The following is a 17,377-nucleotide window of genomic DNA, read 5'->3' on the forward strand; positions in this document are numbered from 1 at the left end:
TTACGGTTCCAGATGACCTTATCCCTGGCCACAGCCAGTTTGACCTGAGGCAGTCGCTGCATGATGCCAGTGGACTGGACTCCTCTCCGGAGGTGGAGTTTTGTCGGCCGGAGCCTGGCACTCATGCCGATTCTTCATATCGGCGCCTTATGTCTCGGGTTACCGAGTACTTGGGTTGGTCAGCTCCCCCAGGAGAGTTCGTTCAGGATGATCTCACGGACATCCTTGATCTCGGTCCACCCACTGACCCGGTTTTGCCTTTTCATATGGCTCTGCAGAGAAGGGTGGCGGCGGCTTGGACTGCTCCGGAGAGTCTCCCGGCAGTGGGCAAGTCTTTGTCGCGAGAATACCGTCCAGCCAGTAGCGACCCCTGCTACTTGTCTAGGCACCCCACACCGGAGAGTTTGGTGGTGCAGGCGGCTACGGCCCCGGCAAAGCAGGCGCCGTATCCTACCATCCCTCCGGATAGGAACGACAAACGTTTTGACGGGTGAGCGAAGAAAGTGTTTTCTTCGGGGGGTTAGGCGCTTCAGGCGGCCAACTCCCTATGTGCCTTGTCTCGTTTCACGCACACCCTGTCTAACTGTTGCATTAGCGGCTGATCATATTCCCGAAGGGGACGAACGGGATGGTTTCCTTGCTATGGTTCAGGATGGCAAGGATGCTGTGTGAGGCCGTTCAGTCAGGTTTGGACTTGGCGGATTGTGTCAGCCGGTCCATGGCGGCGAGCACCGTAATGCGCAGGTTTGCGTGGTTGCGGAAGTCTGGGTTTGCTCCTGATGTGCAGTCCCGGCTCCTCAACATGCCTTTTGACGGTGAACACCTTTTTGGCAGCAAGGCTGACGAGAGCCTTGAGAGGTTGCAGACCTCCAAAGCTGCAGCGAAATCGTTGGGTGCTGCAGTTCGCCAACCGCCGCCTTTTCGTCCTAGGGGATAGCAATGGAGGGGAGGTTCCTTTCGCTATTACTCGTCCTTCAGTAAAGAGAGGAGCTAGCAGTCAAGAGGCCATCGGAAGAGTGCCAGAGGTGGAAACAAAGGTACTCGAGGTGCCAAGGCCGCTCAGGCAGTTGCCTCTTTGCCCTCAGGCAACGCCGCAGCTGCTACCACTCAGTCATGAGGCCAGGTCCCATGGTTCGCTGGTTGGGGGAAGGCTGGCGCAGCATCTTGTAGAGTGGCAAGCCATTACTTCGTTCGGATGTGTGGGTTCTGGAGATCATAACCCACGGCTACTGTCTTCCTTTTCGGCAGAGGCCTCGCGACAATCCACCAGGGAACCTCTTTGAAGAGTCCGGATCCGCTCCTTGCGCAGGAAATTCAAGCCCTGCTGGAGAAAGGCGCCGTTGAACTGGTGCCTGTAGCGGTGAGGAACAAGGGATGGTATTCCCCTTATTTTTTTATTTCAAAGAAAGAAGGGGGATTGAGACGCATGGACTTTCGCGGTTTGAACAAACTCCTCAGGAAGGACAAGTTCAAGATGGTGACTCTCTCAAGTCCTCCAGGCCCTTCAACTTCAGGACTGGTTAGTGTCTCTCGACCTCAAGGATGCTTACTTCGATGTGCCGATCCATCCCAAGCACAAGAAGTACCTGAGGTTTGCGGTTGGCGACTTGCACTTTCAGTTTCGGGTCCTGCCGTTCGGATTGACCTCCGCCCCGAGGGTTTTCACCAAGCTCATGGTGGTGGTGGTGGCAGCGCATCTCAGGAAAGGGGATTCACGTCTACCCCTACCTGGACGATTGGTTGATCAGGGGGAGCTCTCCCGAGCAAGTCCTGGAGCATCTGTCCGTCACCTGCCACTCCCTTCACAGGCTGGGCTTCTCCCTCAATTTAAAGAAGTCCCATTTGACACCAATGCATCGGCTCCAGTACATCGGAGCAGTGCTCGACACGTCCCTGGGGCAGTGGTTTCCTCCTCAGGTGAGGGCTCTTCACATTCAGCAGATGGTGCACAAGTTTCAGTTTGCCCAGAATCTCCCAGCGTCCGAGTTCTTGAGACTGCTCGGCCTCATGGCAGCCTGCATTCTTCTGGTGCCAGAGGCTCATCTGCGGATGAGATCGTTGCAGTGGGCACTCAAGCTCCAGTGGTCTGTCCTCCGGCAGGCTGTCGGACCCTGTTCAGGTGCCGTCCTCGGTAGCCCGGGACCTTCTGTGGTGGGCCGTCAAGGGCAATCTGATGAAGGGGGCCCATTTTGGCTGCCCTGGCCGGAGATGACTATCATGACGGACGCATCCCTCACGGGATGGGGAGCTCATGCCAACGAGTTGACAGTCAGCGGTCGTTGGTCTCCGTCGGAGTCCAGACTCCATATCAATCTGTAGGAGCTGAGGGCCGTCAGGATAGCCCTGAAGGCTTTTCTGCCGACTGTGCGCGGGAAGAGTGTCCTGATTCTGACGGACAACACGGTGGCCATGTACTACCTCAACAAAAAGGGGGGGCAGGGTCACTTCCGCTGTGCAGGGAGGCGATGCAGCTCGAGTTCTGGGCCATCCAGCAGGAAGTTTCGATCTCGGCGGTTCATCTGGCCGGAGACGACAACGAGACGGCGGACGCTCTGAGCAGGCAGGGCACGATCTCTCACAAGTGGGAGCTGGCTCAGGAGATTCTCCTGGAGAGCTTCGCCCTTTGGGGGACCCCTCAAGTGGATCTCTTCGCCTCCAGTGTCAACCGGAAGTGCGAAAGGTTTTGCTCGCGGGAATTTCCTCCAAAAGGAGCCTTAGGAGACGCGTTCGTCGTGGAGTGGTCATTCCCACTGCTGTACGCGTTTCCTCCAGTCCCCGTCATCCCACAAGTGCTGCGGAGGTTCGGTTCCCGGATGATCCTCATTGCTCCGGCGTGGGCCCGGAGGACGTGGTACCCGGACCTTCTAGACTTGTCCATCTGCCCTCCACGTCGTCTTCCCTACCGAGACGATCTGCTCTCACGGGAGGGGGGGGTCAGGTTCTCCATCCAGAGGTCAGATCCCTCAATCTTCACGCTTGGCTTCTGAAAGGTCGAGGTATAAGGATTGGGACCTCCCTGAAGACGTGATGGAGGTGTTGCTCTCAGCCAGGCGGCCGGCAACAAAGTCTCTGTACCGTTGCCGTTGGAGAAAGTTCTGCGACTGGTGCAGAGTTCAGAATGTGGATCCTTTTTGAATGCGACATTCCCATGGTTTTGTCTTTTTTTGCTTTCTTTGGCCCACATGGGCTTGCAAGTGGGGACCATTAAAGTTTACCTGGCGGCGCTGTCCATATTTAAGCGCTCGTCTGAAGAGTGTTCATATTTTAAGATTCCTTTAATTTCGCAGTTTTTAAAAGGGCTCACTAATGTGTTTCCTCCGTCAACCTTTTTGGTGCGAGGTTGGGATTTGAACCTTGTTAAGTTTCTTATGGGTGCTCCGTTTGAGCCTTTACACTCTTGCCCTTTGAGGCTGACTCTGAAAACTGTTTTTGGTCGCGGTTACTTCCGCTCACAGAGTGAGTGAGTTACAGGTACTTTCAGTTAAGCCACCCTTCACTGTGTTTCACAAGGACAGGGTTGTCCTTAGAGTTCGTCCTTCTTTTCTTCCAAAGGTGGTTTCGGATTTTAATTTGAGCCAGAAGGTTGTTCTTCCGGCGTTCTATCCTCCTCCACATCCTGGTAAGGAAGAGTAGAGGCTCCATAGGCTTGATCCTTGGAGAGCGTTGAGCTTTTATATTTTGCGCATGTCCCGGGTCAGAGTGGACGATCAACTTTTCATTGGTTACGCTGGAAAGCGTTTGGGACAAGCTGTGACGAAACAGACTTTGTCTCGTTGGATTATTTTGGCTATCTCCGAGTGTTACTGCTTGGCGGGCAAGGACCCTCTTGCTGGCTTGCGGGCCCATTCTACCAGAGGAGTGGCTGCGTCTACTGCCCTGCAGAGGGGAGTTCCTATCCGTCACATCTGTGATGCAGCCACTTGGGCTTCAGTACATACTTTTGTACGTCACTACTCCCTCGATTCCATCAGAGGGCAAGATCTGGCCTTTGGCAAGGCAGTTCTCTATTCCGCAATTTGATTGGGCATGCTATATTTGTATTCTAAATTCTTTCCCACCTCCTTGCTTGGTACTGCTTTGGGAGTCTGTCATAGATATGGAATACGTCGGAGGACCCAATCCCCTCGAAGAACAAGTTACTTTCTTACCTGGTAACGTTCTTTCAATGGGATGGTCTGACGTTTTCCATATCGCTCCCTCCCTGCCTTCCCCGCTGCAGAATTTCTTTTGCGATTGCAGCTTGCGTTCCGCAAGGTCTTGTGTGTCTGACTGGCAGAAAACTGGTGGCACATGTTCTGGGAAAAAACTATAACTGAGGCTATGGGCATTGTGCGTCCTACTTATCACATCGGGTGACGTTGGCCGTCGGAGGAGGTCCTCGGGGACGGCGCATCGACGCAGACGCCAAAGATTTTCCAAAGCAGCACAGCTGTGGACATTACCTGTCATGGATATGTAATATGTCGTCGGACCATCCCATCGAAAGAAAGTTACCAGGTAAGAAAGTAACTTGTTCTTCTGTAGCGATGTTCTACATCCACAAACTGAGGGCACCAGGTCTCCTCTGGTGGACCTAGCTATCCAAATTTGGAATTGGGCTATCCAACACAATGTCTGGCTTCAGGCAGTGCACATTCCGGGTCACATCAATGTGGCTGCAGACTCCCGCCGCCGCCAATCTGCGGTGAGTTACAAGTGGGAGATTAACACTGTTCTCACCAAGATCTTACAGCAATGGTTTTCTCTGGCGGTGGACCTCTTTGCAACCTCAATGAACAGGAAACATCCTCTTTATGTTTCCAGGGACGGTCTCCAAGTGTCTTCCGTGGGGACGCTCTCAAGATCCCTTGCGACATGAAGGCTTACGCCTACCCTCCTTTGTCGCTGGTTCATCTGTCACTCTGGAAATTCTAGAGTGCCTCTAACTGCACTCTCCTCTTCATAGCTCCTTGGTGGCCAGCCAGGTTCTGATTTTCGGAACTGCAGCACAAGTCTGTGTGCCCCCCAATCAGGTTGCTGAAGATTCCTGACCTTCTTTAACAGAGCCATTACCAGTTGTGGCACCCCTCCCCACAATCCTTCAGATTGGCGGCCTCGTACTGGAGTTCCGATCATTAGCACAGTTCAACCTGAGGATAACATGCGCATAATTCAAGCGGCACATATGCCTTCTACGAGGCCTTAGTACAGGAGCAAATGGCTCTGATTGTCATTGGTGTCCAAACATTTTGATCCCAACAGGCTTCGAATGACTGTCCTTGTCTTTTGTATCAGACCTTGCAGCCTCTGGCATCCATGTCTTATCATGCAGGACATTCCTATCTGCCATTGCAGCTTATCTGTCCACTGGCAAACCAGTCATCAAAAGACCTTTTGCAGGTTGTCTTCATCTTTCTGCCGGTTCAGCCTCCTCATCCCAAAAGGGTTCTGAATGTGGTCCTCACCACCTTGTGTCGGAACCCTTTTGAACTTATGGCCCCTACCAGGCTCAGGTACCTTCTTCGAAGATGTCTTTCTTGATTGCGGTAACATCTGTTTGAAGAATAAGGGAACTTCAAGCTTTCTCTATCGAACATCCGTTCCTAACTTTCCATGAGGATAAGGTTGTGCTTCGCACTCACCCTACTTTCTTTCTCAGTTGTCTGAATTCCACTTAAACCAGTCAATATCTTAAGCGTTTTTCTTTCTGAACTGTCTCCGATGCCAAGAGGGTTTTTTTCACAACCTAGACGCCTGACGTGAAAAACTTTTAAGTTCGCCTGTTCTGTCGAGGTAGAGATTCAGAGCACAACTCTTTGATACATTTGGTGACCCAAAAGGGAAACCGGCCTCGAAAGCGTCCCTCTCTCGTTGGATAGCTTCATGTATTTCCGAGGCCTACAAAATTCAAGGCCTTCAACCCCCAAAGGACATTCATGTACGTTTGGTCCATGGCAAAGCCGCTGCGGTTGTCTTCCAACAATACGTCCCTTGTGAGTCCATAGCCAAGGCTGCTACGTGGTCATACCCTTCAGCTTTTTAGACATTGTCGTGACTTGAGCTCCCAGGCTGATGGCCAATTTGGCCAGGCAGTTCTTAAGCATTTGTTCCAATAAGGGACATTTCCATCCACCCATTTTTCCTTTGGTCCGTGCTTGGGAATCTCCCACAAGTATGGAGGAAAGGGATCAGGGCGTATAGTTACTCACTGTAGTGACTACCTTACCCCTAGACCCCTTTTCTCCATACACCCGCTTCCCCTCTTAAGTTTCCTCTATTGTTGCTAAATGGTCCTGGACCTGGTGATAGAAAAGGACTGAAGTGCAGTGTGCCGGGCAGAGCTCCGGAAGATGGGGCTGCGGTCATGTGCAGTGGCACAGCATAACAAAATAAAAGGACACAAGTTCATTTTTTGATGCTTAGAAAGTGCTCTGGTCCCGTCCCGATGGATGAAATGTCCCACAAGTATGGAGGAAAGGGGACGATGGACCAGGAGTAAGGTAGCCACTATGATGAGTATCTGTCAAATTCGACTGGATGTTCCTCCCACGTATTCATCGCCCTCCCAGCCTACCCCTCAGTAGAATTTCCCATGCGATGACAGCTTTCACTCCTTCAAAGTTTAGTGGGGGTCAAACCCGTACTTATGCAGGTGGTTTCTACTGTATGAAAAATAGAACCAAAGCCAACGGGCGTTGCATGTGCTTTGGATGTAGTCCCTCAAGGGATATCTAGCCGACTGCATCGATGCACAGCGCCCTCTGGCAAAATGTTATGCTGAAGCAGCTGAAGCTGGATATCAAAGATGAGGAATACGTGGGAGGAACATTCAGTCGAAAGAACATTAGCAGGGGTAAGTAACTTATCGATATTGTATAAAAAAATACCATTAGATAATCCAGCCCCCATAGAAAGATGTTATGAAAATAATTCGGCAATAGTGAGGCAGTGTCAAGGGGATGGCACTTTTTGTATTTTAAAAAACCTAGGCGGGTCTACAAAATACTGCACATATTTTTAGATTTTTGTAATGAAAGGAAATGGTAAGTCAATTTTTCCAGAAAGGTGAGAATAATTTGTCATTTTTCATGAAATGGTGAAGGAAACATTTGTATGAAAGGGTAGCTCATTTGAGGGATAAGATTTCAGAAGAATGTGTTGGGCCCATCAAATAGACAATGTGAATTAACCCTTAAGACTATTTTGAGCATTGCGTTAATTTTGCTTACTGTTAATAGACTCACTGACAATGTATGAAAATCGCACAGCTCCTGCTGCCTGCATGACCGTGACATTTGGGAGGACAAGGGGCCAACATCTTTAACACATGTAGAAAATACATTTGTTAAACAGATTTGACATGCATCTTGTCTCACTTAAAACCTTTTTTTGTGTTCAAATATTTTTTTATTATATTTTGTAAAGCATAACCTCACAAAAATACAATTCCAAATGTGCATTCAGCAATGAAGTCTTGTCTTGCGTTACTGCTCAGCAGACAGAAAAGCTTCAACTTTGCAAAACCCACCCACCCTCAGCCCCTCATGTTGCCGTGCAAAAATGCCTGTTTTTTGCAGAGGCATTATCACATGGAACTTGTGGGGGCGCCCCCTATATATATGGGCACCTATGTCGCCACAAACTTATCCCTGCAACATTATGTATGGCAACATATATATAGGGACATGATTACCTGATACTGCTTCTTTAGAAGCGACTCTTCCCCACTGTATCGCAAGTTGCATAGTTGAGTCGCTTAGGACTGATTAGGCAGGCCAGGGCTCTAAGCCTCGCTGGTGGCGGGGCGCTGAGGGGGTGGCATGAGCAATCCTTATTGGTTGGTGGTCTTGATGTATTGTAGAAAGCGCTCCCATTTTGTGAAAGAGTGCGGGTATATTGGTCAGTATTTGTCATTGTCTCAGATGAGAAGCCACCACATGCCCCATAGCCAGTCATCCAATGAGCGGGATCTGCTTGGATTTCCATCGAGCGACAATAGTGTTTCTGGCCAATAACATCACCCTAAGTAGCCGAATGGAGTGCCACTGGGTTTCCAGCAACATTGGTTTGTGGAGGTGCCCACCACCCTAGTAGGAATACCTCTGGGGAGCAATCAATCGGCAGACCCGTTATTTTCTTTAGTTGCGGCCAACACGTCTTCCAAGTAAGGTTGTGGCTTGGGGCATTTCCACCATACGTGTATGCATGTGCCTGCCAAGCCCCACAGCCTCCAGCACAGCCTGCATTCGCTGGACCCTAATTGGGAGCCTCTTTCAGGTTAAAGTACTACCTCGCTAGCATCTTAGTTTTTTTTCAGCATACTGTGTACTGACTTGTTTTCAATACCCCTTTCCAGATCTCCACCCAGTGTGCCAGCTCTAGTCCCTTGCTTAAATCCCTATGCCAACCCTTCGTATATGATGCTAGTCTAGTTAGTGCTTGCATGTTGAGACATTCATACAACTGTGAAATCAGACACACCAATCTTCCAGGGGTGAAAATCAGTTTTTCAAATGCGGTATGCAGTCTCGTAGCATCCGTCCTGTTGCTGCTTTGGAGAACCCAGTGTTGCAGCTGCATGTATGTGAAGCGTTCTTCCTCAGTTACTCTATGGGCGTCCTTGCAGTCTGCAAAAGATCTGCACACGATTGCATCCCCCGCCTGCTGCACTCAGCAGGCCTTGTTATCGTATGCTGGAGTGAAATTGTGGTGGCAGTGGAGAGAAGGTCTTAATGGCACCTGGGGCAATCTTGTCGGGGAACCCTTAACCCTTAAGAGCTATGTGCTCTTACATCTGCCTCCAGGCTTTTGTTGACTGTCGACCAAATGCAGCAGAATTCGCAGCTGATCTGCATCATAGTATTTGTGAAGTTTCTTTAAAGCCAGCCCCCCACGATCTCTCAGCCTATTTAATGTAATTCTTGCATGGCGATTTATTTTCCACACATTTTTCCTATTTCCCTCTGTAGATTTTCTAACACTTTCCTGGATAACGCTATGGGGAGGGTTTGAAAAAGGGAAGAGTTTCGGTAGAAGCTGTTTTTATCACTGAGATTCTACCTAGCAGAGAGCTCCCGTGCACTTTATTTCAGTAAGCTGCTCTTGAGTATGCCAAGAGTCTCGGGGCGGGGGGTATTTGCATCATAGAAGTCCCTTGCCCTCTCTGTAAGCCGAAAACCTAGGTTTTGAATGGACCTTGCCTCCCACCTAAAGGGGATATGTCCAATAAATAATTTTTTGTTCAGCGCTTCGCGTTTTATCAAGGTTTATTTTAAACCCTGAAACCGCTCTGCACTCAAAGTTAAAGCATTGGCGGGAGTGAGATCGCCGGCTGGGACACAGCTAGAATGTGGTCGGCATATAAAACTATTTTTTTCCCCTTACCCCTTATGATACCCTAGATCTTTACTACATCTGATTTGCTCAGCTAACTGCTCCACTGAGTGTGAAAAGGGATAAAAGCAGATATCCCTGCCTCGCTCCTCTGTTTACCCTGGAGCCTCTAGAGAGTTGCCCATTAATCGCCACCTTCCACGTTGGGGCTCTAGTGCAAATACTCCCCTTTAAAAAGTTCTCACCCAGACGGACCTCAAGTAGTACTGCCCTCTAGTAGTCCGACTCTACCCGATATAACACTTTTCCAGCATCTGAAGCTACCAGCATATTCTGGATCTTTTTCTGATGTGCAAGATTGATGAGATGTATTACTAGTCTGTTGGCAGCTTGTCTTCCTGCCACAAATCCCAATTGTTCTGTTGTAACCAAGCCTGGAAGAACCTGGTCAAGCAGAGTATCGAATGTTGGCATAAAGCTTCCTATCAATGTTCAGTACCGCAGTGGTGTGGTATGATGAGCAGAGACCAGGATTCCTGCTGTCCTTTGCAATCGCTGATAACCTTGCTTCATCTGTTGAGCCTGGTGCTCTTCCCTCCCTCGTAATTGCATTAAATAACGCAGGGAGCAACCCCAGAAGCACTTTCAGTACGTCTTGGTAACATTCTGTGGACAATCCATTTAACTCCAGTGTTTTGAGGGAGCTGATGTCCTTTGGGACCTCATCCTTTGCTATGTCAGTCTAATCTTTGCCTCTGCTCTTTTTTCAGCTTTGGTAAACTACTTTTTCCCTAATAATGCATCTATTGCTCCCATCTATTGCTCCCTGCTTTGGGGAATCTGACGTATATAGCCCACTATAGAAGTGGGCGAATGTATTTCGCTTCTCAAATTCAGAGTGACAGTGCTGTCCTCAGGTGCTTGCAGGGCCCCCACAGCTCTTTTAAAGCACGGCAGTTAAGGTGCCTGTATGAATATTAGATTCTAGCATTATATTATATTAGATATAAAAATAGATAATAGATCATAAATGATGTATGATTCTATTTGTGCATATTGTATTCATTGATTAGTACCTTTATGGACTTATTACCCTGAGAGGTTTTTCTGGCGGATACTAAATGTTTGTCTTCGAAATTGAAGGAAGCTGGGAGCTATTTAGCAGGAAGGTTAAGTGGCAGATGATCGAGAGAGCTGGAGAGCATGGTCTGCCTGGGATGCGTCACCTGAAAGCAGGAAGCTGATGTGGAGCTGCCTCAGAACTCTTAACTCGGGAGGTCTCCAAACGAGGGCGGGAGACTCAGAAGCAGCACACAGTGACCAACAAGAGGAGGGTTGGGAAACTGGGTGTCTTGCCGGGAACCCCAGAGACTATACTGCAGTGGGAAAAGGGTTGGAGACTCCCATCCAATAATGAGTGTCCTCCAGAGCCATCCTCTTTGTGGCAGTCCTTGGGAGCATGGAAGACCAGGGCTGCCCTGATCAAGAAGCCGCCAAAGGGGTCTGAGACCTGAGGGAGAATGGAGCCAAAGGGGTCTGGGACCCGAGGGAGAAAGGTGCCAAAGGGGGAGGTTAGAAGAGAGGGAGTGGTAGGGAGAGAGAGAATTTGCAATACATTTATCAATATCGCACTATAGTGTGAGGCATTTGATTTTTAAGTTGCCTAAAAGTCTTGATTGCAGTATAGCTTAGAAGCTACCAGTCTATTATATGCAGCACTAATACCTAGTCCTCAATGCTAGATTTTGATAGTGATTTGGAGGTACCATATGTTTCTCCTTGGGAACACAACTTAATCTCGGTGGTTAGAAGCAAAAAAGGAGATGTTTTGGATTTGCATTTCACATATTTAGAAATTAATTTCTAGCATGGATTATGGAGTTGGATGCTTAGAGGATGGTCTACTTTATTCACAGTGCTGTAAATAGACAGGTGGCCAGAAATACAAGACCTGTAGGAGCAGGCAATCCATTATTGGCTGCCACAAACACCGGCTGAAATGTAGTTGATATAACACTGATCCTCTATTGTTTTTCTCAAATGTCATAGCTTTAAGAATGGCCATTCACAATGTGGGTACACATGTTTTGTTTGTGGATGACATGCCCCTCTAGCTATGTCAGTGGGATGCCTATTGTCTGGCAGTTAAAGGGGAGAATTGAGAGGTAAGTTGCAGTTCCATGTAGTTTGTGTTTAGACGGTGATCACTGTCCATTGTACCTCACTTGCCTGTGAAAACTCGCATGCTTTCCTCATCACATCAGACTTGATTGTACGAGTCCAGAATTGCATAAGCAGAATGACCTGACTTTCATGTATGCCATTGAGAGGGCCTGTTGGCACTTACACTGCTAGCATGATTTGCATTAGGTGTGCACAGGTGAATCTGCCCTCAAACAGGTATGTTTTTAAATGCCTTAAGGAATTTTATGCAGTCTTCTTCTTTGAGGTTCTTAGCACACATTCGTGTCCAGCTCAAAGGAAAAGCTGTGTCTTCGTCCTCCCCTATTTATCAGAAGATGATCCTTGGTTTTATCGCCAGTGATTAGATTGCCATTGTCTCAAACATTTGTTTTGCCTTTTAAAAGTAGGCCAACTGGTATGCTGTCAACCTTTTTGATCAGTATTTGCATGCAATGTAATCACTCTTTGTTGTGATGCACACTGCTGTTGCTGAGGTCCGAGACTGGAAGAAAAGGAGTGATGGCAAAGGGATGGTGATAGAGAGATGGGTCTACTTTATTTTCTGTTAACTTGTTTAGTGTTTTTCACTGATGCACATCCCTGAGTTGTGATCTTCTCTCTCCACAGGAAGAGTTTGTAGGTTTTCGCTCTGATGTTTCAACTAGAAGATCTCTGCGTTCAACCCTTCAGTGTAAGACAGGTAAGAATTACAGCTTGTTCAGCAAACATTTTCTTAAAGCTCCAACTCTCCTACGCCCAACCAGCACATGGCTTTGTACTGTATGAAGTTGCTTGTTAGTGTGACTTAAGCTTTGAAAAGGTATTTATTTCTAAAGATGGTTATTCCGAGTGCTCGATTGTTCCCAGGGTGCGTGCTCCTGTGTCAAGCCTGCCCAGGCTGGTTTATGGTGATCTTGCAGCAGGCCTGGCCAACAGCCAAACTCCAGATGTGTTGGCCTACAGTTCACGTGCCACAGGCAATGGGGTGAGATGGACAAAGCATCTGGCGAGTGACCGCTTGGCATCACTATGCTAGGTTAATTAAATTCTTAGTGTTGCCACACTTAATTTGCTATGTTAACATCCACATCAGTCAGAGGGATGGACCCATGTCAACTGGTAATGGACTCCCTTCACACCACTGGCAACAGAGTAGCATTGGTTTGAACCAGCAGTCTAGCACGTACATTCTTCAATGTGAGTCAACGTTTTTCCCCAGCTAGGTTTCTTGTGCAGGTATTCTGGTTATTCTATCCCTCTCTCAAATTACATTTGCTGTTTTCTCCTTTCACGCTCTTTAAACCGTGGAGGGGGTGGGGGGGGGGAGCTTCTATGCAGCTTCCTAGCCTTTTCCAGAAATGCACAACTGAAATGGGTGCCATGTTTGAAACTTCCTTTTCATAAGGGGTCCCAGATCTATAGAATATCGGGCAGCATATTTGTGGGGAGCTCGTACACTTTCATTGTAGCCCCCTTTGTATGGAGGAGCTACCTTGCTGTCACAAACTGGATTTTGACATGTTTTGTTGTCCTCCATGCTAACCATATGGGTCTTGTAATACCTATATTCAAAAAGAATTGCCTTCATATGGTCCAATTGTTAGGTGCTGCAAAGAAAAACGAATGATGTGCATTTTAATCACGATTTAATGTTGCAGTGGCTGAGCAAATATATTCAATTGCATTTCATGTGATTAATTTTAAAATGCATATATGTAAAAGCTAGTGCATTATCCATTTACTGCAACCCATTTATCTCAACTAACAGCAGCATTTCAGTGTATTCATTTAGACTTGAACCCACCTTTCTTTCAGGAAACTTTACACCAATGTTCATATTACCATTTTTGGACCAAACCAAGGACTGACTCTCAGTAACTGTGGAGCATTGGTTCCATGTTCTTTTGTCGACAGTAATTACTTTGTGGTACTTTACCACAAAGTAATTGCTTATGTTTTCATCAAATTCTTTCTTCCAAATGTGCACCCCTTTTACCTCTTACCCCACAATTCCCTAAAAATGTCAATGAAAAGTCAAAGTAATGTTTTTGCAGTAAACTAAAGTAATTACTGTCGGCAAAAGAACGCAATAGCAGAACATTAGAAGGGAATTCTAGGTTGTCCTTCTTTGAGGGAGGATACTTTCCCAAATGATCTTTTAGATAACTTCTCTGCTTTTGAAGGTAGTAGGGTAGCAACTTTAGGTCCGAGGTCATAATATCATTCAGCTACCATCTAGGAGGGTCTTCTTTAGAAGCTCGTTAACACTCTTCACCTACTTAATGTACAGTTATTTGATCTAATATTTGCAGTGTATAGCAGTGGGTGCTATCTGTATTGCAAAATTCTGTAGATATCTGGAGTCATTCTGGCATCTCCTCTGACCGGTGGAGCCCATATCTGGCTCTGATTTTCATCTCTGAAGGCAGCTGTTCTCGTGGGATGCTTAGACAGTTGGAGTGCGCTGTCCTCTGAGAAGACTAGTTGTGTGGACTTCCTGCAGCCCTCTACCCAACAGTGAGGGGCAGTTTTGATGCTGGGTTTTTGGTGGCGTTACTCACTACAGATCCTCCTGACAGTCGTCAAGAGGAGCAGTTTCAGCACTTCTGCCTGGGCTTACCCTAGAACCTGTTTATCCTAGCAGCACACCACACCTTCTCAGTTCTGTCCTTAATTATATCCCCTGCCCACATGTGTCTAAAGGAAATCTGACCCTCCTATGTTCTTACTGACATGCTACTTTGTGCAACCCGGTGCTTCTTAGCTTAGTGTAGCAGTGATGCCCCATTAGTACATGATCTGCTAACTGTATTTGATGCATTACTCTCTCAAATTCTTTCTCTCTTTAAATAGTACACAGGCAGAGATTGTGTCTTTACACTTTTACAGCTGCTGTAGGGCACCAGCCACTGAGCAAAAATGTGCGATTTGTGCCTGAAGCATGTCTTTATGGAGGTGTGCTGGCCATGTGTTTGAAGTTTATTGCCTGGGAGGCCTGGATGTCACCCCTCAGTGGGCATATTGTTGCAGAAATGAAGGCAGAGTCCTCCTTTGTTGAGAAGTGGGACATGTCGATCTCTGAGCACCCTGCCCTCCAGGCCCTTTTTAGCTGTGCCCCCACGATGCTTCCGCTTGTTTCTCTGCCATTTCACATCTTAACTGTGGCGGGTGTAGCACTGGTCTCTAACGTTGCCCCTGTTCCTTTGGCTTACTTTCTATTCTCGGGAGTGTGTGGGGGCGGTTGGCAACACTTGAGAAAGCCCCTTCAATCTGGGGCCAGTCTGGGGTGACTGCTGTCCTTCGATACGATTTCCTCCTGGTTGTGTGCCTTTCCAGAGTTTCCCCAATTCCTGCAGTGTAGGAAGGTCCCCAGGGGTTCACTGGCCCAGTTGGAAGGTCCCTACCTTCTACTTTTGGCAGCGCGTGGGGCCTGTTCATGTCCCTGGGGGCATGGGGTATCTATGAACCCTGCAGTACCCTCTGTGTGCTGGTGTTTTCTCTTTAGGGTGCACTCACCGGGCTGTGTCAGCTGGGCTCCTCCTCTCCTGTTTGCCTCTGGGCAATCGGTGTGTCGCACAGCACTCCCCCTCCGTTTCCTTCCAGAGGGCTCTCATTCTGGGAAGAGTCTTTCAGGTCTCAGCTTCCTTCAGATGTCCGCCGTAGGCTCTGCTTCCTTCAGATGCCCACTGTAGTTATGGCTGCCTCCCGTCCGGGCCACACAATGGAATCCATTTTCTGCCAGGGATTCGGTGTGGTCCAGCTCCCCGCAATGGCAGCAGTACTGAAGATTGGCACACAAGTCGGAGTGGCCACTGCTTGGTTGCAGCAGCAAGTGAGCCTCTGCGCCACCCTCCTCCCTATAAACTCGGTCGTGTTGCTGGGTCGCTTCGGCAGACTTTTCACTTCCAATTCAGGCGGCTGGCTAGCGTACTTATGCACAGTATCATATCATTGTTGCTGGTTGGGCGCGAGCCGGTGATGAGGCAGACATGTTGAGCTGCACCCTCTGGTCCACTCCTTTCTTTGACTTTTTATGAACCTTAGTCCAGTTTCTACTTTTAGACCTTAGTCATCTATTTAATGGTCTTGGTCCTCAAAACGTGATTCGCTATACAGATAACTCTTCGGGAATAAGTGAATGCAGCTTTTTACATAACTGCATTCCTGCCTGGAAATGATGGAATATATAACCTGGTTAATTAAAGAATTTCGTTATTGTATCAAATTTAATTTGGGTTGGTTTGCTACCTTATTTGATCAACTTGTATTAATTGTACATCATAATTATCTTAATGTTTTCTTGAGTGCAGATTTAATTTCCTATTCTGAAAGAAGTAGAACAAATTAAGGAGGGTAATGCTGATAATATATTTCCCTCTAAATATTATTTTGCTGAATTTAGTTAGTGTTTTAAGAAAAATAAACCTTATACATTTTGGTTACTACATTTTGGAAGGAGGTAAGGAGTGACTCTCCTTTCTGCACTGTAGCTCTTAATTTGTGTTTGAGAATGCAAAGAACGTGCTTTGCAATGACATGATTTTGAAATGTCATGTCCGAGCGCATGATGTCCTAGATACTGCGTCTTTTTATTCCGACTGATGCAGAATAATGTGACATTGCCCATAGCATTGTATATATACTATACCGCTTACGTGCATTTCTTTTATGTAAAGAAAATGCTTACTCAAGTAAATTTGGTGCTATACCACAAAAATTAGGTTCCATGTGATATTGTCACTGTGAAAGTCGCACGGTAGGTGACTTTTGTCCTAAAATTCCTGCCTCAAATATTCTAGGAGGGGTATAATTAATTATTGCCTCCAATCGTAGAATTTATGGGGAAAGTGTTGGACTGTCTGGAGGGTGCATTTTTAGGGAAATGTCACCACTTGGCAGGCATTTTCACAGCAGTATTACTGAATACTAATTGTATATTATGGCAGAATATAAAAAGACATTTCAACATTTTTTTACGTGGGTATTTTTTTGCAACCCCAGAAGATTTCATTTTTTTTTGTTGTAAGACTTGCTTTGCTGGACACATGTTCATACTTTATCAGTTCCTCGTACGATCATTATACAATTTTATTTACAACCTGTAAGCCTCTTATATTGAATTTGTGTACCTTTTTTGGTTTGGATGATCACATTTATAAAAGCTAATCAAAGGAATATTTTTATATATAAGAATTATATTTCTTGATCTTTAAGACAAATAATACATGCATTCATTTTATTGATCTAAATAGCTTCTAGCTGTTTTAGATTTAGCTGTTTATTGCAACCCCTGGGTGATAACTTAATCTCATACCTATGCATTTTATAGACTATAGTATGATTGAGAACACTGTTGGAAATATTGATTGAATATATGTAGGTCCAAGTAAAACAAAAATGACATTGGTAAATGACTTTGAAAGAACCTGCAGTTTTTTGGATCCAAGTAGTGTTTGCAAATTGAGCAGGATCCATATTTGTAATTGCAGCCTGGGGTTTTAAGCAAACAATTGTCAGCTTCTTTGTTAGATGTGTGAAAAACCAGAGTGTTTCACTGCCTTGACTCCGGGGATCCCTTATACGGGTGGCCAGGTCACGGTCACGGCCATCACCTTTGGATCCAGACCCTGTGAGTGGACCAGTGCAGGAGGATCACCTGGGTGAGGGGTCCTCGGGGAGTTGGGGAGGAACTCCTGATGGTGAGACAAGGTATTCTCCCCCCCCCTTCCAAATACCTCGGTCCATCCTATTTTATAGGCAATTCCAACTTCCCAGATTACCCCCACAAAAAAATCCCCCTCATCCCCCTTTCCTACACAAACACCGAGTCGAGGAAGAGGAGATCTGAGGAGTACAACCATGCAATACAGTGGACATGTCC

At 47.0% G+C, this 17,377-nt stretch overlaps 1 protein-coding gene across 4 annotated transcripts in view; it reads left to right on the forward strand.

Annotated features, from left to right (window-relative positions):
• KMT2B (lysine methyltransferase 2B) overlaps nt 1-17,377 on the forward strand; it is a 1,990,704-nt gene that overhangs the window by 157,976 nt on the left and 1,815,351 nt on the right. For all 4 annotated transcript variants that reach the window (XM_069604859.1, XM_069604860.1, XM_069604861.1 and 1 more), the window contains exon 2: nt 12,124-12,196. In XM_069604859.1, the coding sequence (XP_069460960.1) occupies nt 12,124-12,196 (73 nt within the window). The remainder of the gene's footprint in view (nt 1-12,123; nt 12,197-17,377) is intronic.

This window comes from Ambystoma mexicanum, chromosome 1p (assembly GCF_040938575.1).
Source record: "Ambystoma mexicanum isolate Mex_15411 chromosome 1p, UKY_AmexF1_1, whole genome shotgun sequence".
NCBI lineage: Eukaryota > Metazoa > Chordata > Amphibia > Caudata > Ambystomatidae > Ambystoma > Ambystoma mexicanum.